The sequence below is a fragment of the Aedes aegypti genome, chromosome 2, assembly GCF_002204515.2.
Source record: "Aedes aegypti strain LVP_AGWG chromosome 2, AaegL5.0 Primary Assembly, whole genome shotgun sequence".
Taxonomy (NCBI): domain Eukaryota; kingdom Metazoa; phylum Arthropoda; class Insecta; order Diptera; family Culicidae; genus Aedes; species Aedes aegypti.
The window spans coordinates 124,219,946-124,239,686 of NC_035108.1; the positions used below are offsets into that span (position 1 = coordinate 124,219,946).

Below are 19,741 nucleotides of genomic sequence, written 5' to 3' on the forward strand. Positions count from 1 at the left end.
TCTTAGGTGATTTCCGGAAGAATACCAGAGGCATTCTCATAATAATCCCAGAAGTATTTCCGGAAAAAGGCCAGAGTTATTTTCGGAGGAATTCTCGACGAATTTGTAGTAGAGTCGTAGTACATTTTTTAGCAAAATCCTCTAAAAATATCCAGAAGAATTGCATCAGAATTTTTGTTAGAATCTTCCATTGAATTTCCGAAAGAATCTTCGAGAATTTCGATTCGAATTTGATTTCCAGGATTTCAAAAGTAATCCTTAAGGAGATAAACGCAAACTCACATACAGATTTATGCAAATATTCCAATAAGATTCTTCTATAGGGTTTAAGTCACCGTCGATTGTTATATTTGAAGATTGTTGATATTTTTCGGTGATTACTACACACCAGGGTTCTGAATTTTCGTATCAATGATGCGAAATCTACGATTTTTCGCACGTAAGGAGAATGCTTTTTTCGTTTCCTCGCGTGAACATCTATTATCGCTCACACTAATTTTCCCTGGAGCTACGATGGAGGATAACCGAAAATCACTCCACTCTGTGGATAATTTGTTTTTCACTCCATCATATTTTCGTTCACCAACTGCTCCCGAGAATTATCACTATGTGGATAAACAAAAACTAGTGCCGGTGACGGGATTCGAACCTAGAATATTGCTAAAAACAACCGCGATGCGTGCACGCTAACCATGCTACCACATCAACTAGACGAAAGGAGTTGTTAATTTGGTGCATAAAAGCAACTGCTGCTCGTGGCGATGGATACAGGAAAAATTCTCCATGGATCGGAGAAAGAGAAAACAAACTTCTCACAGCTGCGGAAATGTGCAATTATCTATTTTCGCTTTGTTTTGTGGACGGATAAAATCGCAAGGCAGCTGATCGTTGAAAATTGATGTGGGGGATAAATCCATTATCGTGAGAGTGAGTGAGAATTCGGAAGCCTGCTACACACTGAAGCACGATTATAACGTTTCGGCTTACTGATTTTCAGCCATCATCAGATTTGTTCAAATCGATCGTTCACCACCAGTGTGGTTTTATTATTAGTAATAAAACCACGCTGGTGGTGAACGATCGATTTGAACAAATCTGATGATGGCTGAAAATCAGTAAGCCGAAACGTTATAATCGTGTTTCAGTGTGTAGTAATCACCGAAAAATATCAACAATCTTCAAATATATTCCAATAAGATGTCCAGAAGAATCACAAAGGATATCCGAAAGAATCTCAGATATAGTACCGGAATGCTAAAGATGTTTTTTAGATGAGTTCAAAAGCGATATCTGTAAGTATTCTGTGATTTCCAGAAAAACTTAGAGAAAAATCAGAAATAATCTTTAGTTTTCCAGAACAATCCCAGAGAGGTTTTGAAGGATTCGTAAGTGATTTAAGGAAGAATCTCAGGAGGGAAATTCCATAGAATTCTGGAGTAATTTCTGGACCAATGTCTTTTTATATGCTGTATCAATATTTACAAGTAATTATATTAAATAAGTATTTATGGAACAATAACAATTTTAATTTATCGCCATAATTGAACGACAATTTTAATTAGAACCACATCATCCCTCTCAGAAGGATTGTGATTCTAAATATTTTTTTTTGCGGTGGTTCAGAATTGCAATCACATACTAGTTTAATTGTATGTGGTGTCATTCAATATTTAAAATAAGATTCGTTACCCGGATAAAAACGTATCATTCAGTGAATGGAATAAACCATTAATGTACAATATAACGTATTGGATGCAATACAGCGTATTGTAATTGAATGTCGAAGCAATATTATTCTTGTTTGAATATACAATTCAAAAACAATATAATATATTATAACAGAACATTGTATTGTTTTTAATTGGTTTTATACCTTACAATTTTGGTCAAATTCCTATTTTCGCATAAAACAACTGTTGCTTTTTTCTATGTAGCTTTGCTGAAAGAAATAAACAAAACAAGTTCAGAAAGCAAGAAATGTTGGGTGAAAAATATTCAAAAAGTAAAAATAAGTAGTTTTTTAAAAGTCACTTGACATAAGCTGTAACGACGAATGCAACCATGATACAGTTCGTTGAATTGTTTTTGTATCGTACAACAATACACGAATTGCTAATAAAGACAATACATGAACATTATATCGTATTGTATGTTCAAAATGTTTGTATGAGAAAATATCTATATTTGTATTGTTACGATACTTAACCACCCATACATTATATTGCAAAAATCCCATATACCATACAGTGAACTGTTCAAAACAATATATTATACTGTAATTGTATTGTCATTTTACATATACTGTATTGTATTTCCAATACATTAAATGGTACTGTTACAATACGTTATATTGTTTTTGTATTGTATTTTTTATTCGGGTAAGCCGAACATGTTGATCCTTCGACATGAACCAACGAGCATTGCTTGAAATAATGAGATTTTTTCGATTACTTTGATTACTGATTTCTTTTTCTGAGGATCTTCTAAAAGTTACTTTCAAATGATTCCGAAAATCCCGTTTGAAATTATTCCGTGAATCTTTCTGCAGTTCATCTGGACATCGGAATTATTCTGGAAAATATTCATGAAATCTTCTGGATGTCTGTGAATATCCTTTAAATCTTTCAGGGATTCTGGCGAAATAACTTCTGGGATTCTTTTGAATATCACTGTAATTTGGATTTAGAATTCTCATGGGATTATTTCAGATATTAACGATAATCCTTCATACAGAAGTGATGTTTCTGTGAATCGCCTTGGAATTCTTCTGGAAATCCTTCTATAATCCCAAAAACAATTCTCAGAAAATTTTTCAGAAGGATATTTTTAAGAATCTCAATGGAATTTCTGAAAAATACCAGAACGATTTACGGTTGAATCTCACGAAAACTTCCGGTGTAATTCTTGAATGATATCCGGAAGAATGACAGTCGTATTTTTGGATGAATTTTAGCAGGTTTTACAGCACAATCCCAGCAAAATTTATTGAAAAATTTAGAATAGAAAGATATCCGAAAAAAAAACTCCAACAGGATTTTTGTAAGAGTCCCAGGAGTATTTCAAAGATATTGGCGTAAAAATCTCAGTGGAATTTCTTGAAGAATTTCAGAAAGATTTCCGAAAGCATCTCAAGTCATTTTTGGAAGAATACCAGAGGCATTCTCATAAGAATACCAGAAGTATTTCCGGATAAAAATCTAGAGTTATTTTCGGAGGAATTCTCGAAGAATTTCTAGTAGAGTCGTACATTTTTTGATAAAATCCTCTTTAAATATCCAAATGGATTGCATCAGGATTTATGGTAAAATCTTCCATAGTATTTCGAAAACAATTTTCAAGAATTTCAAAGAATTTAATTTCCTGGATTTCAAAAGTAATCCTTAAGGAGATACACGCAAAATCACATACAGAGTTCTGCAAAAATATCCAAAAAGATGTCCAGAATAATCGCAATGGGATATCCGAAAGAATCTCAGAAGTAATACCGGAATAGTAACGTTTTTTTGGATGAATCCCAAAGCGATATCTGGAAGAAAATTCAGAAATAATCTCAAGATTTTCAGCAGAACAATCCCAGAGAGGATTTGAAGGATTCATGAATGATTTAAGGAAGAATCCCGGGAGACGCTCCCAAAGAATTCTAGAGTACTTTCTGGAACATTTTTTTTTCATATGATTTATATATAAAAATACTTTGATTCAAATATATTTCTTGTGTAGCATTAAGTTTAACTACAGACATAGCTCGTAACATCAATTATAAATTAAATTTATAAATCTTTTAAACACATCCAAATTAAATAACAGTTCAAAGAGTAAAATACCATTCTCATGAGTTTTTGAGAATCATATGGTCGGTGTTTAGACAGACCAGACTAGATGAATTTTGGAGCTCTAAGGATACGTAAAGAACTCCATCAATTTTAAATCTTCCATGTTATTTTGATACAAATGTATCATCAAATAGATAAGTTCCATTATTACAGTAAATAACTATACTATTTTGATGTTTCACATGTTTGGGGTACATTTTTCTTACTCGATTGAAAAAAACACTTGGTTCAGTCTGTCTGAACACCGACCATATCTATGTTTGCTATTTGATATTTAAATACTTGAATTGTGCTGTATCAATATTTACAGGTAATTATAATAAATAAGTATGTATAGAACAATAACAATTTTAATTTATCCCCATAATTGAACGACAATATTAATTAGAATGAGCCTCCCCCACATCATCCCTCTCAGGAGAATTTTGATTCCCAATATTTTTTTTTTTGGCGGTGGTTCAGAATTGAAAATATCAAAAGTCTATTGTAATCACATCCTTTTTGTTCAATTGCATGTGGTGTTATTCGATATTTAAAATAAGATTCGTTAAGCCGAACATGTTGATCCTTCCACACACACTTAGACCAAATCACCGACTTCGGTAATCTCATTACCGAAATCTCAACAGCTGAACGGTCGGTAATCGATTCGGTAAACGAATAGATTACTGACCTTTCGGTAATTTACGTTTCGCACCTCAGCTGTCAAAACTACCGAGATTTCGGTGAACGTTTACCGTAGATCTGTAAATATGGTGCATGGGTTTGTTCCTCCGGATTACCAAATTGCTATTAGAATAAAGAACAATGTAAACGTATAATTCACAATTTCACCTTTATTTAATGTTCTAATAATATAATCAGCATAAATCTATCCATGAAATAATTTGACGGGGACTCGTTGTGGGTTGCGGGAGAATTACGGAGAAGCAGCGGTCGTTGCAATCCTGCCACAAAAAGTAACGTTAGTTCATATAAAAATCATTTTTAAGCTACCTTTTACTCACCTCTATCGTATTACCGTATTTGGTAAATCCTTAGAACACATTTTTATATCGGTATAACATGGACTTGCCAACATTTTCACCATGACGACGAAAAAAACATTAATAGTTTGACACTTTGCCAAATTACTGATTTCGGTGATCTATGGGTCAGTTTACCGAAACATCAGTTAAATATTTTACAGTTTTCGGTAATACTGGTGATTCACAGACAGTTCGGTGATTTTTTTGACAGCTCAACAATAGATCACCGGAGATCTGTAATTTCACTCCTGGTACACTGTCAAAAACTCATCGATTACCGAAACTTCGGTATTTCAGCGAATTACAGATCTGTTTCGGTGAATTTATTTACCGAACGCTCACACTCTGTTTGAGTGTGCAAGAACCAACAACAAGCATTGCTTATGTTAAGAGATTTTATCGTAATGCACAACCAGCCTTAACGTTCTTCCCCTTTTGTTTATGTACTAATTATAATTTCAAATTATTTTAATTAAATTAGTTGTGTTGTCTACTATTGTACACGGCAATATGTTTCAAAATAAGTGGAGCTGCTTTTAAAACAAACTTTAACATCGATCAACCAAACCATAGAATATCCAATAGCGAAAAAATAATAATAATAACCGATCATTGCAAATCGAGCCGAACTGGCGCTCTTTCCGTGCGCACGCGCTCTGTTCGTGCGCACGCGCTTTCTGTAGAGCTGTCAAACAGACTTTTGTGCCTTCCTTCTTTCGCTCTCCTTCAACTCAACAACTCAGCACGATCCACCTCGCGGTGGATTGGTGAGCTGTCTGGTTGTTGCAGATGAACACTTATCGTGTAGCGTGACATCATCATTGACAGTAAGCTTGCAACTCACCAGACAAACGATAGGTGTAATTAACAACTGGACTATGGTCAAGAAATTTTCTACAGTGAGTTCCATTTGAAATGACATTTCTTTTCAACTGCGTACTGCTATTAAAGAAAAATGCTTTTCTTGACCATTTCTTGCAAGAAATTCGAGATAGTCGATTACTTTTCTGTTGAAGTGCATACTTCGCTTTACACCCGTTTGCCTCTAACGCCCTCATATCAAAGTATATGGTAGCAATATTTTTTCGGAATGCCCAAAATTCTTATCATGTTAGTATCGAGTAGGCCTTGAACAACTTATATCCATTTTGTCAGCGAACTCTAGCCATGGGATTCGATTATTATGCGATTTTGGACATCCCTCGGAGTGCATCCGCCATCGAAATTCGCCTTGCGTAAGTCCATTCTACCATCGATTGCAAGATGTCTCACTGTATGCAGTCGCTTTATTCCAGATATCGCAAGTGGGCAGTCCGTTGCCATCCCAAGAATGACTTTCACGATCCACCGGAAATTCCCTTGCCATCGATATCCATCTCACACTACTGGGAACTGTTGCATGAAGCCTTCGATGTGCTTTGTGAGTTAGTTATAAGGTTTTTTTTTAACAGATTGTACTTGAATGTTTCTTTATAGCCGATCCCTTACGAAAACGAATCTACGATGTGTACGGAGAGGAAGGATTGAAATCAGGTGTCGTAACTCCTACCGGATTCGTAAAGCCCTATGTATTTTCAAACAACTGCATGAAGATCTACAAGTTGAGTTACAATTTCTTCATGGTAGTTCCACTTGAAAAATATCCTTTGTCTCTTGTAGAGATTTCTTCGCCACCTATTCACCATACGGGGATCTAATCGACGCTTTGACCAATCCGCCTCCACTCTGCCAAAACGATGCTAGCTTGGTTCGGTCGAAAGCTCCAGACATTGAACAATACATCGACTTAGAGTTACCGGAGATCTACCATGGTGCCATCAAAAAGATGAAAATAACGCGGGAAGAATTCATTGACGAGGCTCAGGTTCGAACGAAGATCGTAGAGGAGACACTGACGGTTTCCATCCCTGCTGGGACTCCCACTGGAACCAAAATCCGTTTCGAAGGAGCTGGTAACTGTAGTCCGAAAACCTTTCCGTCGGATATTGTGTTCGAGGTTCGTGAAAGAACCCATGAAAGGTACCGTAGAGAAGGGGCAGATTTGCAGGTGGAGGTGCCAATTTCCCTGAAAGACGCAATAGTTGGATTTCCACTGGAGCTGATCGGAGTCGATGGTAGACGGCTTGCGATACAAATCGTAGACGTTGTACGTCCAGGGTATGTGAAAAGTTTGAAAGGGGAAGGACTACCGGTAGCTGACGGAGACGAGCCGCTGAAACGAGGCGATTTACACTTAACGTTTTCAAGTAAGTATCTTAAATCTTCAGAGTGATTCCGACATTCTATAAAACACGTGAGAAACTCAGCAAGCCTCTTTGGCTAAATGTCGTAACTACTATTGTGCAACAAGTTGCAGAATGATGATTTTTACAGCACGAGTCGTACCTATTATACAACGCTTGCCGAGATGAAAAATTACGACGAGTGCTGTACATAGGGACGTTCCGATACTTCCGATATATCGGAATATCGATATTTTGCTTTCGATATTCGATATTTTGGTATCGATATTTCCTATTCAATATATCGGTGATATCGATATTTCCTTTCGATATATCGTACATTAATATAAAGAAAACAATTGTAACGTTTTCTCCATACATATTTTATTTTTTGTATTTCAAAAAGTAGTTACCGTTCGTATTGGACTATAATGTTCCTCAGCAGAGGATGTTTATGTTCATATCGGCAGACTTGATAGAAACTCCTCTGCGATGCAAAGAGGAGGCGATTTTGCCGTTTTTCTGAGGAGTGAAAATTGAACTCAAAATTTTCAACACAGATCCTCTAGCGATTCAAGTGAGAGTGTAAAAAAATGCGAGGAATTTCTCAGGTACTCTCTATCTCTTGTTGCGATGCTCACCTTTACTCTAACGAACTCTTGAGTCTGCCGCCCGAACAAGGCAGTTCTCGGGGAGTTGTCAGAGCACCCTTTTTTGATGGAATGTTACTCTGTTGTGTTTTGTGCTGCATCTTCCTCGCTCATTTTTTGTCGCCTCTCTGCTTGGCATTTTTTCGCTCCCTCGCAAAGAGGCAAAGGCAGCACGCTGCTCTAGAGTATTTCACCGAACTCTAATGATGTTGAAGATTTTTATTGACTCTTGGAAAACTAAATGCAGGTCACTAAGCGATATAGGATCTATCATATGGTATTCCGAGATATCGATATTTTGAATCAATATATCGATGGTATCGATACTTTGATTCGATAATCGTATCGAATCAAATATCGATACTTCACAATATCGGAACGTCCCTAGCTGTACAAGACCAGTTGAGGGTAGAGGGTAGAAGTCCAATCTGGAGGCATTACATTATTTAGAAATTTCTGAAAATTGTTTTGCGATGATTTATCACGGAACTCAAAACAGTTGTGTAATGAATAAGCGTTAATGACTATTACGACATTGCATAATTCAGTGCAAGCAAGTAGGCCGTTTCATGACATGTTGGCGTGATAAAAAACAGCCTATTACGGTTAGAAATTGCAAAAAAGTATTCCAGAGTTTTTTTTAATTAGGGTAGATGTACCAATAGTGAAGGTATTGCTGTTTGCATTTGGGATGCAAATCTAGACTAAACGTCCTCCAAATGCGGTAACACAAAACAATCAAAGGACACCTAGCAACGATTAAATAAATCATCGCCGCCCTAGCAAGAAAAATCTATCTTTGACATCGCATTTCTTGTAAAAAATCTGATCGCATTTGGTGTTCCCGCATTTGATATTTGCATTTCAAACGCACACAGCCATACTAAGTACAATTGAAGTAATCCATGGCATGTCAGTGAAAAATAATACCTCCACTATTGATACACTGTTTTCATATGAGATCCTCCACTATAGGAACACCTTACCGCAACTATTGGACAATTAAGAAAAGTTTTAACAATTTTAGTGATATTTCATCAGTTTTGAAGCAATTGGAACGCTCTTTTCATCTATTCCGTATATCAATAAGCCAATACGTCGATTGGCAGTGTCTGTACTATGGCTAATGCAGGGTGTCGACTCAATTTGTAGAATAAAATTCCCTGACTTTCCCTGACCTTCCAGTCGTTTTCCAGAAAAATTCCAAGACACTGAAATTGATTAATTTGAACAAAAATGAGATTTGTACAAGAAGATACATATCCGACTATTCGTATGATATATACACCAGAGACGCATTTGCTCAGATCATGTTCTTTTTGTTGTTCTTCATGTTCATGATCTTAGCCATTGAACACATGAGCTTGAGCAAAACTCACATTTGCTGATATTACATGCTTTGCAGAAATCACAAAAATATGGAAACACGTTATCAATGTAATGATGCAAATCCAGCATGCTTGATTGTAACGCGTTTATTTTTCAATGTAGGTGCCATTGATATCGAAATTTTTCTATGTATTGCTCATGTTCTGAACACGCCGCAAACTGTGTTCTGTTCAAGAGCCAAGCTCATGTTCTATTCAAAATGCATCTCCAGACTGATTTTTTTCGCCGAGTCTTGGCATTTTCCAAAATTCTTAACGCCGAGCGCTCAGAAAACATAACTTTCGACGAGATCTAAGTAAGTGGGGTATTCTTTACTGAGATTCTGGAAATATTTTGCAAACATCTACTAACAAACGTATTTTTTTTATTGCCAAGAGTTAGTTTAAAAAAAAACTGAGCATACCGAATTGATGAACTCAAGTTAGTGTTTCTACAAGAAATTGAAAAGAGATGTCTCAGAAATTCCTCTTGGAATTATTAAACGTTTTTAAAAAGTTTTCCTCCAATGCTTCTTCGAGATCTCTTCTAAGATTTCCCCTAGAAGTTCCGCAACCCAAACTCAAAAGTTTCTATTTTACTAATTATTCCTCCAGGTTTCTCTAAGAAGTGTTAGAGAATTCATTTTTGTATTGAATTTGTCCAAGAACAGCGTGCCTCCAGCAATGCTCGAGGAAATTCCTCTAAGAATTCTTCTATAAGTATACAAATATCCAAGTAATCACATAGAATTTCAATGGATTATCGAGCAGACTCTTCGAAATATTTTTTTTGCTTTCTGTATTGAGGTGTCTTCAGAATTTCTGGAGCATTCCCTGAGTATATTCTTTCTTAGAAAAAACGAAATGGGCATACTTATGAGAGAGCTCTTGATAAAAAAAAAACCTTAACCTTCCGTCAGTCGCTCAAAAAAAAAAGTTACACCAGCGGTCGCATCGTGCACTGAGTACACGCGGAGCAATTTTGATTGTCAATCTAAAGCTTGGAAAGATAGAGTATTGGTGTCTTCGGCAAATATCTTCAGTTCAACGGTACCAATTGGTCAGTGGACAATTGAAACTTTGAAAACATCCTAACCTTCCAGTGGCCATCGGATTGTTCCCGGGGGAACCGATGAAGTGGACATTTTGCAATGCAACATCTCGAACACAAATATCTCAGGATCTAGATATTTTAGAAAGATGGTGTCTTCGGCAAAATTGTTCAGTAGGTCAAGGACTAACATGTGATAGGCCGCTTGTTTCGGAATTCTGCCACCAGTTGGCGCTAGTGAGCATGTAATTTTTCAAACACAGATATCTCAGGATCCTGACTACCTAGAAAGATGCGGTTTTCGACAAAATTGTTTAGTAGGTCATGGACTAACTTGAATCTAACTTGAAATTCTGCCATCAGATGGCGCTAGTGAGTATACAATATTTCAATCACGAATATTTCTCGAAAACTTATTCAAACAGACTCAAATCAAAAAAATATATAAACTTACTTTATCGATTCTACGTGTTTCGCAGACGAAATCCTACACGTGGCGCTCTAAACCAACTCGATTTTTCACTTTTAGAACGTGTAATTTCCGGATTTACAAAACGACGAAAGTAAGATTTTCAACTTTCGCAACCTAACCCCTACTTTCGCCGCTCCGCTGTATGGAGAGACAAAGTGACTTAACCACGAATCAAAACAAAACACTACTTGAGCCGATTTTACACTGATAGAAAAACGTCGAAAGTAACTGAATAAATCGGCTTATCATTTTGTAATATTTTTTTTGTGGGATATAACAGGAACTCCCTAGTTTTTGAACGCGAGCTTAATGTATGCAAAATTTAAGCGATGTACTCGGCGAAAAAATGTTAAAAAGTTGATTAATTTTAAAACAGTTTTAAAAGACAGGTTGTGATTCTTCTGAATTTGTTTTCTCAAAACCGTATGAAAGTTACTTACGTCGATTTGAAAAAGTAATCGAGATTTTATGATCCCGATTTTTTAGAAAGATGGTGTTTTCGGCATAGTTGTTCAGTAGTTCAAGTTCAAGAACTAATGTGTGGTGTTCGTAATTCTTTCACCAGATGGCGCTAGTGAGCATGACATTTTTCGAACACAGATATCCCAGGATCCCGATTACCTAGAAAGTTGTGGTCTTCAACAAAAGTGTTGAGTAGGTGATAGGTCATGTGATAGGCCACCCAACTTCTTCAATTCTACTACCAGATGGCGCTAGTGAGCATGCTGTAGTCTGATCGCGGCAATCTCAGTATATAGATGATGTTTTCAGCAAAGCTGTTTAGCAGATCAAGGACTAAATATGTGAGGTGCCGTTTGATTAGGAATTCTCCCACAACACGGTGCTAGTGATCATGCATTTTTTCGAAAGCAGATATCTTAGGATCCTGATTAGGAAAATAAAATTAGATCAGAAGGATGATGTCTTTGATGAAGTTGTTCTGTATATTACGGGCCAACGTGTGAGGGGTACAATATACTTAAAATTCTCACACGTTCAATTTGAAATGCAGTGGGCTGCTAGATTACAGAGAATATGATCATACTAGGGATGCACTCAGAGCATTTTAACTTTATTTATAAACAACACAGGCAATGACTATAGATCGTTCCACGCCTGACATAACCTCGAAACTCCATATAAAAAAAATGTCAATAATTTCAGCAGTGAATGTCATCTCCATATAAAAAATCGAAACAATTCCAGCAGTTTTTCGGCTGTACTTTGTGCGTGTACTCAGTACACTAGGGCGACCGACGGTGGGTTAAGTAACGCTAGGACCGTAATCCAGCGCATTTTCAAAATTTTTTGAATAATTGAAAAATATATTTAATGGTATTTTCAACAGTGATGTGCAGTATGACGTCCACATAAGTATGATATGGTATGAAAGCATCATGATATACAATTTCACAACAAATATAACATGAATGAAATAGTCCAAAATATTCATTCGAAAAAATGTACCACTGCCAAAATCACACCACAAATCTAGAAAACCAAATAAAGTTCAGAGGTGAAACATTTATCGATTGATCACTACCAGCGAGTAACCAACGATTTTAGTTTTCAAAGTGAATAGTTCTTTGATTCACCGAATTTTCAGTCATAAAAAAAATTATATACGACTTCTATGCATTACGTAATACGAGATTACTATTTTCCGTAACTCTATATTGAAGAGATCATCGAGTTAGGGAGGTATCGAGTTACAAATAATGATGGGCGATTTTGTATCGATGTTCCGAAAACGGTTTTTTTGTTCCGATTAATCGATTTTTTTAATCGATGGTAGGAGCACTCAATATCGAATGAATCGATTTTCTTCATTCGATGTTTGGTTTCGATTCAAAATTATGTAATTGATTAAAATTTTTAATGAGTTTTGAATCAGCCTCAGAATGTTTAATATATAATTTTCAATTTCAAACGTTATTCAATCGGAGGAATTTAGCAATCATATGAAATTTCATTTGGTGTTATTTTGAAAGCTTGTATTTGTAAATTGTCATATGAGCTTGATATTCGAATCGATTTAAACGGTGAATTGATTCGACATATTGAATTTGAATCGATTCAGTGACATCGATGTTCTGGTCAAATTTGCCCAACGCTAGAACACAAAACCAGTGCAACCAGACATTCGGTAGCCATGAAAACCAACTTCTACTATGGTCCCTAATTCGATATCGAGATACGAGTGAATTCTTAAGGATGGCCATGATTTTATGTAGTGAGTTCCATTTTTATCTCAAAATTTTGAGCGAAATCCGCGAAAATAGTCAATGATCAAATCTAGCAAACTCTTGAACTAAATAGATGGAGCACTGCTGATACTTTTTATGTCAGAAGATTATTAATTCTAAGGATAAGTATATGTAGAAGCTTACATTTTATTTAATATAAAAGCGAGCTGCTGTTTTGAAAGATTGATTCCCATTCGTATTCATAGCATGTAAGAAATTATTGTATTTCTTTCATGAAGTTTGATATTTTTTCCCTGACCTTTATTGAAATTCCCTGACTTTCCAGGTCAAACATAAAATTCCCTGACATTCCCTGACTTTCCAGGTTTTTCCAGGTAGTCGACACCCTGTAATGTAATAAAATCAGTAAAAACGGCACTACCGCAACTATAGGAACACCCACAACTAAGGGAACACTTACCCTACTGACTTTTCCATTTCTCGAGAGTTTGGCTACCGTGTGAACTTGAATTATTGCAATTTATAATGCGAAGTTTATCTTTTCAGCATCGTTTCCAGACTTTATACCGAAAAATCTACGGGACAAATTTCGGGTATTATTCGATGAACTTTATCAAGAAACTAACAACATTCAATGAGTGCTGAATTTATTCACTAAAAAGGAACTATACTAACAAATTATTGAAATAAAACTCAAGCTCATTTCGGAACAAAATTATAAACCACAATTTCAACGTCTTTCTCATTGCCAAATGTAGAGTTGAGAATTTCCTTTACCTGGGACCACTCGAGTCCATCGATTCCACATCCAATACGAGGGATTGCCAACTTCTTGGCACCATTTTCAGCCTAAAAATAAAAAGCGTTTTATTCCTCGATCAGAAAATAAAACCCCGACCACCATTCTACCATATGCTTCCGCATGGCCTCCAGGGACTTGGTCAGATCGGCGTAGGTCGGTTTGTCCATCGAGCCGCGCTTTGTAACCAGATAGTACACGAACCGTTCGCCGTCCTTGAGAACCGCTACACCTCCGACGCCAACCTTTTGGGCCTTCAGTTCGTCGACCTGTTTGAACACTTGCTTGAACTTGACGGCAATGCCACCGCCCATTTTCAGATCGGCAGCAACGCAGTGCGCCAAAGAGTGATCTTTGGGGGCGGCGAACAGATCTCCGTCGATTTCACGAACACATTCCGCCATCTTGGAAGCCTGGAAAATAGCAATATATATATTTTAATCATTCCATTGTAATTATTTAAAAAATTACATTTACAATTATATTAAAGAAGAGTGTAGCGAAACATCAGCGTCGCCTAAGTAGTTTCTTCACCACCGCTTAGGCCCTAAACCTAGTTTAACCATATGGGTAAACGTGGTTTACGACTTAAGCGAAGCTGAAAAAATCGGCCCTTATATAATAAAAGAATTGGTTTTCACATCAAATTAAGAAAGATGCTTAGTTTAATAATTCATTGCAGCATTAATACATGATTTCCATTAATAATTTTACTAAGATTCCTTATAAAAAATATACGCGGAATGGATCATTAAAATAACCAAAACGGCCGCTATGGAAAGCATAGATAGCGCCACCGTAGCTTTGTGTGTTTGACAGAACAGCAATGCTGTCACAATGTTGAATCCCATATACTGTGGCGCCTTTGTTTTGATGCGGTGAGCACTGACAAAAACTACCTTCAATGATCCATTCATTGGAAATTATTGAACAATTACTTCAAAAACTTTAAGAATTACTTAACAGCTTACATATGGAATTCGTTGCATATATTCTTTAAAATGAGTACTACCCTAAAAATTCACTCATTAAATTCTCAAGAAGTTTTGAAGGATTCTTTTACGTATTAATTTCTAGGAATTCCTCCGAAGAAATCAACAGATAAAAATTACAACAAATTTTCCAAAAGATAATCTCATTGTTTCTCTTAGGATACCTAGAGTGTTTCCTCATTATGTTTCTCATGGACTTCGTATGTAATTCAATATTGAATTACTCCAAGAGTTTATCTGAGATAGTGAACAGAATTAGTCTAATAATACCTAACGTACCCAAGTAACCAGTAAGCACGATAATGCAGCATCATATGAGCACCGACAAACAGACGTAACACTCGAATTATTTGCATAGTTAAATGAGATAGCGCTCATTTCTAAAATTTGTAGTTGGCCGACGGCTCACTCGTGGCGCTCGCATCACTTTGACGTATGCTCACTACCGCATCGAGTTTGACGTTTGCTCACTACCGCCACCTAGTAATAGGTTGGCCAAACACAGTATTTTTAGTATTGAACGGAAAAGTTCGCGTGACTATGTTTTAAATGGCAAATTGTTCTTATTGTTATGTGAGTTTCTCATCCTTTGATCTTGTCGCTTGCTCCTGTGGGACGAGCGACGAACACTTGTTCGGCGTTCAATGCTTTTATCGAGTAATACCGCGAATCCGATTAGGCGCATTAATTTCAAATTATATATTTATCATTTACCAAAACGAATCATTTACCCAAACCTTTCCAATATCCAAACTCCCAGTGTCTATTTGTGGAAGTGCAGAGGACTCCTCGGCTTACATTAAGCAAATAACACGTCAACATTTCCCCCCCATCCTCAAATTGACCTGCATTTGGACGCAGCCGGCCCCGTTATTGTTTGTTATAATAATGAGAGCACCAGTACTTACACATTGAGGATGTTATTGATCCCGAGTAGTGTCTGTTGGTTCCCTGTGTAAGTACAGCTGTTCTTGCAATAACAGAGTAGCATCTGCGGGCGGTCAATCATGTTCATGCTCATGCTAGGGCGATTCTAGGCCTATCTTAAGGATGCTTTGACGTGTATTAGTTTTTGCATAAATGCTTGGAAACAAATTTTGGCCCATAGTGGGGCAAAAGTTCGAATCAGCGGAGCAAAAGTTCGACCCATATATAAACTCATGGAAAACTTAGAAAATTGGCTAACATCCTAACATTATCTTTAAATTTAGCGAAATTTGCTTGATCTTGCGAAAAAAGTAACAAAAATTTCGAATTTTCGCTTTGTTTTGCAAAAAAACTGCTATTTTTGGGTATATTACAATTAACTCTGTTTTGCGCAATTTTTTGATGAAAATTTAGTGTGTTTTTTTCTGTAAACATAGATATAAAGTATGCCTGTCATAAAAGTATCGATATTATGTGTTTAAGTCAGCTAACTTTTGCCCCCCTACTAGATTCGAACTCTTGCCCCACCGGTGGGGCAAGACTGGTGGGGTTTAAGCCAATTAATTTTAAAACTGTTATTACTAAAAATGGGTAACTATTTTGACAAAAGTTTGTTCAGCAAAATTAAAGCCAATATGTTGAAGGTTCACTGTGCAACTGCTGTTGTATTTCTGGAAATTTTGATTATACCACTAAGGTCGAACTTTTGCCACACCTTGCTCTACGATTGGACCATAAAGGCCCAGGCACAATGTGAACGGCAACGCGGCACAACGGCAAAACGGCATGCCCATCTTGATCTACACTTTACTTATCAATCCAGTGTTGACTAAATCCTTTTCAACATTGACTTGACAAGTAGAGTGTAGCTCAAGATTGGCTTGCCGTTTTGCCGTTGTACCGCGCTGCCGCTCACGTTGTGCTTGAGGCTTAAGGCTCTCTCAGCCTACACTTTCCAGCAACAAGAACAAAATCGATTTTTTTTTTGTTTTTATACTGAAACTACGGAAAACAATCCATATGCGCACGTGTGTCGGAAAGACAAAAGGCGAATTTTCGATTAAACGTCAGATTGCCTCATGTTTGTTAGAAACGTCAGTTGTTTTCACCCGATTTTCAGGGCGATTTTTTGCGTATACAAAATCTTTCTGGTTGAGTACGCGGCCAAGCAACAGTTACCTACTGTTTTTTTTTTCCTTTTTCTTAGCGACGTAATGCTCACCGGGATATAACCTGCTTATCAGCTTAGTGCTTAATGAACACTTCCACAGTTATTAATTGAAAGCTTTCTTAGTCAAATTTGTCATTTTTGCTCTTGTGTATCGTGTGGTAGGTACGATGATATTTTATGCCCAGGGAGATCAAGTAAAATTCCATTACGAAAAGATCCTGGACCGATCGGAAATCGCCCCAGACACTAGCTGGTAAGGACTGTTCATTTTATAAAGTGGACACCTTGTTTATGCTATATCTTTTTTATTTATTGATGAAATCGTAAACGGTTTTCTGTGTATCGTTCAACTATTATTCTACAATGTTATGAAAATACAGAAACTTACAAAATGCTTTCGGTTGAAGAACTAAATAGTAAAAATAGTAGAAAATACAGAAACTTACAAAATGCTTTCGGTTGAAGAACTAAATAGTTTTTTTCAAAAACTCCTAAGAAAAACTGTTCGTCAAGTTTAAGCATTATTTTTCGCATGAAAAAAATCCTAAATTTAATGAACAAATTGTATGTTGGTATCCTTTACTATTCAACTTAAGGTAGAGCTTTTAAAAACATCAATAATATTCCATCAGTTCCTGACGCTGAGTCACTTTAGTGATCTATTCCTTATGGTCAAATTTGCTGATACACCATCTTTTAACTACCAGCAAAAAAGTAAAGTAATAAGCGTGTTCAAAACTGGTTTAGATTACTAAAGAAACTATATATGTATAAAAAAAGCAAAATCTTGAGTTTTAATTGCATTCTTGGGTACCAAATTTACTCTTTATGATCGTTTTATTGAAAAATCCCATACTTTTAAAATTATATACGCATGTTTATCGATCTAGAGCAAACTGTAAGCGTTTTTCTCAAAATATTTTGATAGGTAGTCTCAGAATAACACATTCTGAAAATAATACATGCAAAATAAATTTGATTTAATTCAAGCAGTGTTCCCAATCTTGATGATTGTCATTGTGCTTTGAGTGGTCTTCTGAAAATAAATTATTTGTTTTATGACGTGGGGACTAAATCAGCAACTCTATGAAAGCGTAAGTTATTTTTATTATAAATACTATATTATTACTTCCGTCTGGACGTACTTTGAACCTTAAAATTCTACTCATATCAGTTCCATTTAAATTTAAGATATTTTTCTTTAAAAAAAAATTGATGAAAAATGATTTTATGATATCTGCAAAATTGCTTCTCCAAAAATAACTTGATATTTTTTAGCAAGCTTCTAATTGATGATGCTTTCTAAGTACAACCATTTTTTGAAAATAAAAAATATAAATTGTCGAATTTTCCTGCCGATTTTTAATAATCTTTGATTTTGATAACCTCCAAAAATCGACCGTTCTAAACGTTGTGCCTTATTAGTGTGAAATCATATTATTTTGGTAACGTTTTTATTACCACAGCATTGTACAATATTAGTCGAACGATGTACAGAAAACCGATTTCGATTTCATTGATAAATTAAAAAGATATTGCATGTCCAAAGTGTCCACTTTATAAAATGAACAGTCCTTAAACGAGATTTCGATTCAGATTAGGGGAAAGTCTTGTATGCTCGAACACTTTTTGTTGAAAATTCATAAATTAAAAACCGCATTACTTTTGGTGTGAATTTTGTTACTAAATGAAAGATTTATGATTGTACAAAAGGAAAAAAATATGTGTGGCTCGTTAAACCGTCGCAATTTGTTTTTGAAAGCTATCACACTTTTTGTAAAAATATGCATAAATTTTTAGGTGTCCTCTATGCCCGGACACCAAATTCAGTTAACTCGTACACATGAACCAGTTGATGAAATTTCAAAACAATACCATAGAAAGAAGATATAACATGTGTTTTTTATGCTTGATATAAATTAAATCATGTTTTCGGCACTTTTATCGACAAAATCAGTGTTTCAAGGGGTCCAAAATCAAGCAAAAACTTCCATATAAGTGTCCGGCCCATACAGACATGTCTCTAATTTTATAATATGTGAAGACAAAAACGTCAAATTCTGTGTAACCTAATAACTGCCCAATAGGTATAGCTTTATGGCGTTAAACTTTTAAAATTACTCTTGGTTTCTGAAAAACTGCTTTTGTCCGAGCATAGAGGCTATCCGGCCATACAGGACTCTCCCCTACTTCTCTGTATTATATAAATATATAACTTTCAACGTTTCTCGTCTTTATCACAATGATTTTGATCGTTGTTACATTATGACGAAAATTCCTCATTTCGAACCTAAGCCACCCAAAATATTAGATTGTTGAAGTCCTGCTCCTTTGCTCCTTCGGCCACAGAAGATGAATAGTGTTATGGAAAAAAGACCAATTTAAACAATCACTTTTCCTTGTCATGAAATCTCGAAGACTTATTCAAACAGACTCAAATCAGAAAAGTTAACAAACTTACTTTATCAATCCTACGTGTTTCGCAGACGAAATTCTACACGTTCCGCTCTAAACCAACTCGATTTTTCACTTTTAGAACGTTTAATTTTCGGATTTACAAAACGACGAAAGTAAGATTCTCCACTTTCGCAACCTAATCGCTACTTTCGCCGCCCCGTTTTAGTGGAGACAAAGTGACTTAACCACGAATCAAAACAAAACATTACTTGAGTCGATTTTACACTGGTACAAAAACGTCGTAAGTAACTGATTGAAACGGCTTATCATTTTGTCATACTTATTTTGTGGGACATGATAGGAACTACCTAGTGTTTTAAAACGAGCTGATTGTATGCAAAATTTAAGCGATATACACGTTACAAAAATGTTAAAAGGGGATTCATTTTAAAACAGTTTTAGAAGAAAGGTTGTGATTCTTCTCAATTAATTTTCTCAAAACCGTATGAAAGTTACTTACGTCGATTTGAAAAAGTAATCGAGAAATCTTCGATTGCGGTAAAGCATTATGAGCGCTTTCCATACAGACTGCCGGCCAAAAATATTGTTTCCATCTCATATCGTA

General features: G+C 35.9%; 2 protein-coding genes across 5 annotated transcripts in view; one reads left to right on the forward strand and one right to left on the reverse strand.

Annotated features, from left to right (window-relative positions):
* The first annotated feature begins 5,815 nt into the window (after window positions 1-5,815).
* Window positions 5,816-13,576, forward strand: LOC5575199 (dnaJ homolog subfamily B member 13). Its single transcript, XM_001655457.2, has 6 exons — window positions 5,816-5,925; window positions 5,987-6,096; window positions 6,157-6,281; window positions 6,338-6,461; window positions 6,521-7,107; window positions 13,377-13,576. Exons 2-6 carry the CDS (start codon window positions 6,029-6,031, stop codon window positions 13,466-13,468), a joined length of 996 nt encoding a protein of 331 aa, XP_001655507.2. The 5' UTR covers window positions 5,816-5,925; window positions 5,987-6,028; the 3' UTR covers window positions 13,469-13,576.
* Window positions 13,457-19,741, reverse strand: part of LOC5575951 (O-acetyl-ADP-ribose deacetylase 1) — a 50,789-nt gene continuing 44,504 nt past the window's right edge. For all 4 annotated transcript variants that reach the window (XM_021842206.1, XM_021842207.1, XM_021842208.1 and 1 more), the window contains exons 2-3: window positions 13,740-14,042; window positions 13,457-13,679 (exon numbers count right to left, since the gene is read on the reverse strand). In XM_021842206.1, the coding sequence (XP_021697898.1) occupies window positions 13,530-13,679; window positions 13,740-14,042 (453 nt within the window). In that variant the 3' untranslated portion in view covers window positions 13,457-13,529. The remainder of the gene's footprint in view (window positions 13,680-13,739; window positions 14,043-19,741) is intronic.

Bases quoted from the DNA above. Each gene is read 5' to 3' on its own strand.
- LOC5575199 (XM_001655457.2), top strand. From the start codon at position 6,029: ATGGGATTCGATTATTATGCGATTTTGGACATCCCTCGGAGTGCATCC. The intron at 6,282-6,337 runs GTGAGTTAGTTA...GTTTCTTTATAG, and splicing joins TGAAGCCTTCGATGTGCTTT to CCGATCCCTTACGAAAACGA. The intron at 7,108-13,376 runs GTAAGTATCTTA...TTATCTTTTCAG, and splicing joins TTTACACTTAACGTTTTCAA to CATCGTTTCCAGACTTTATA.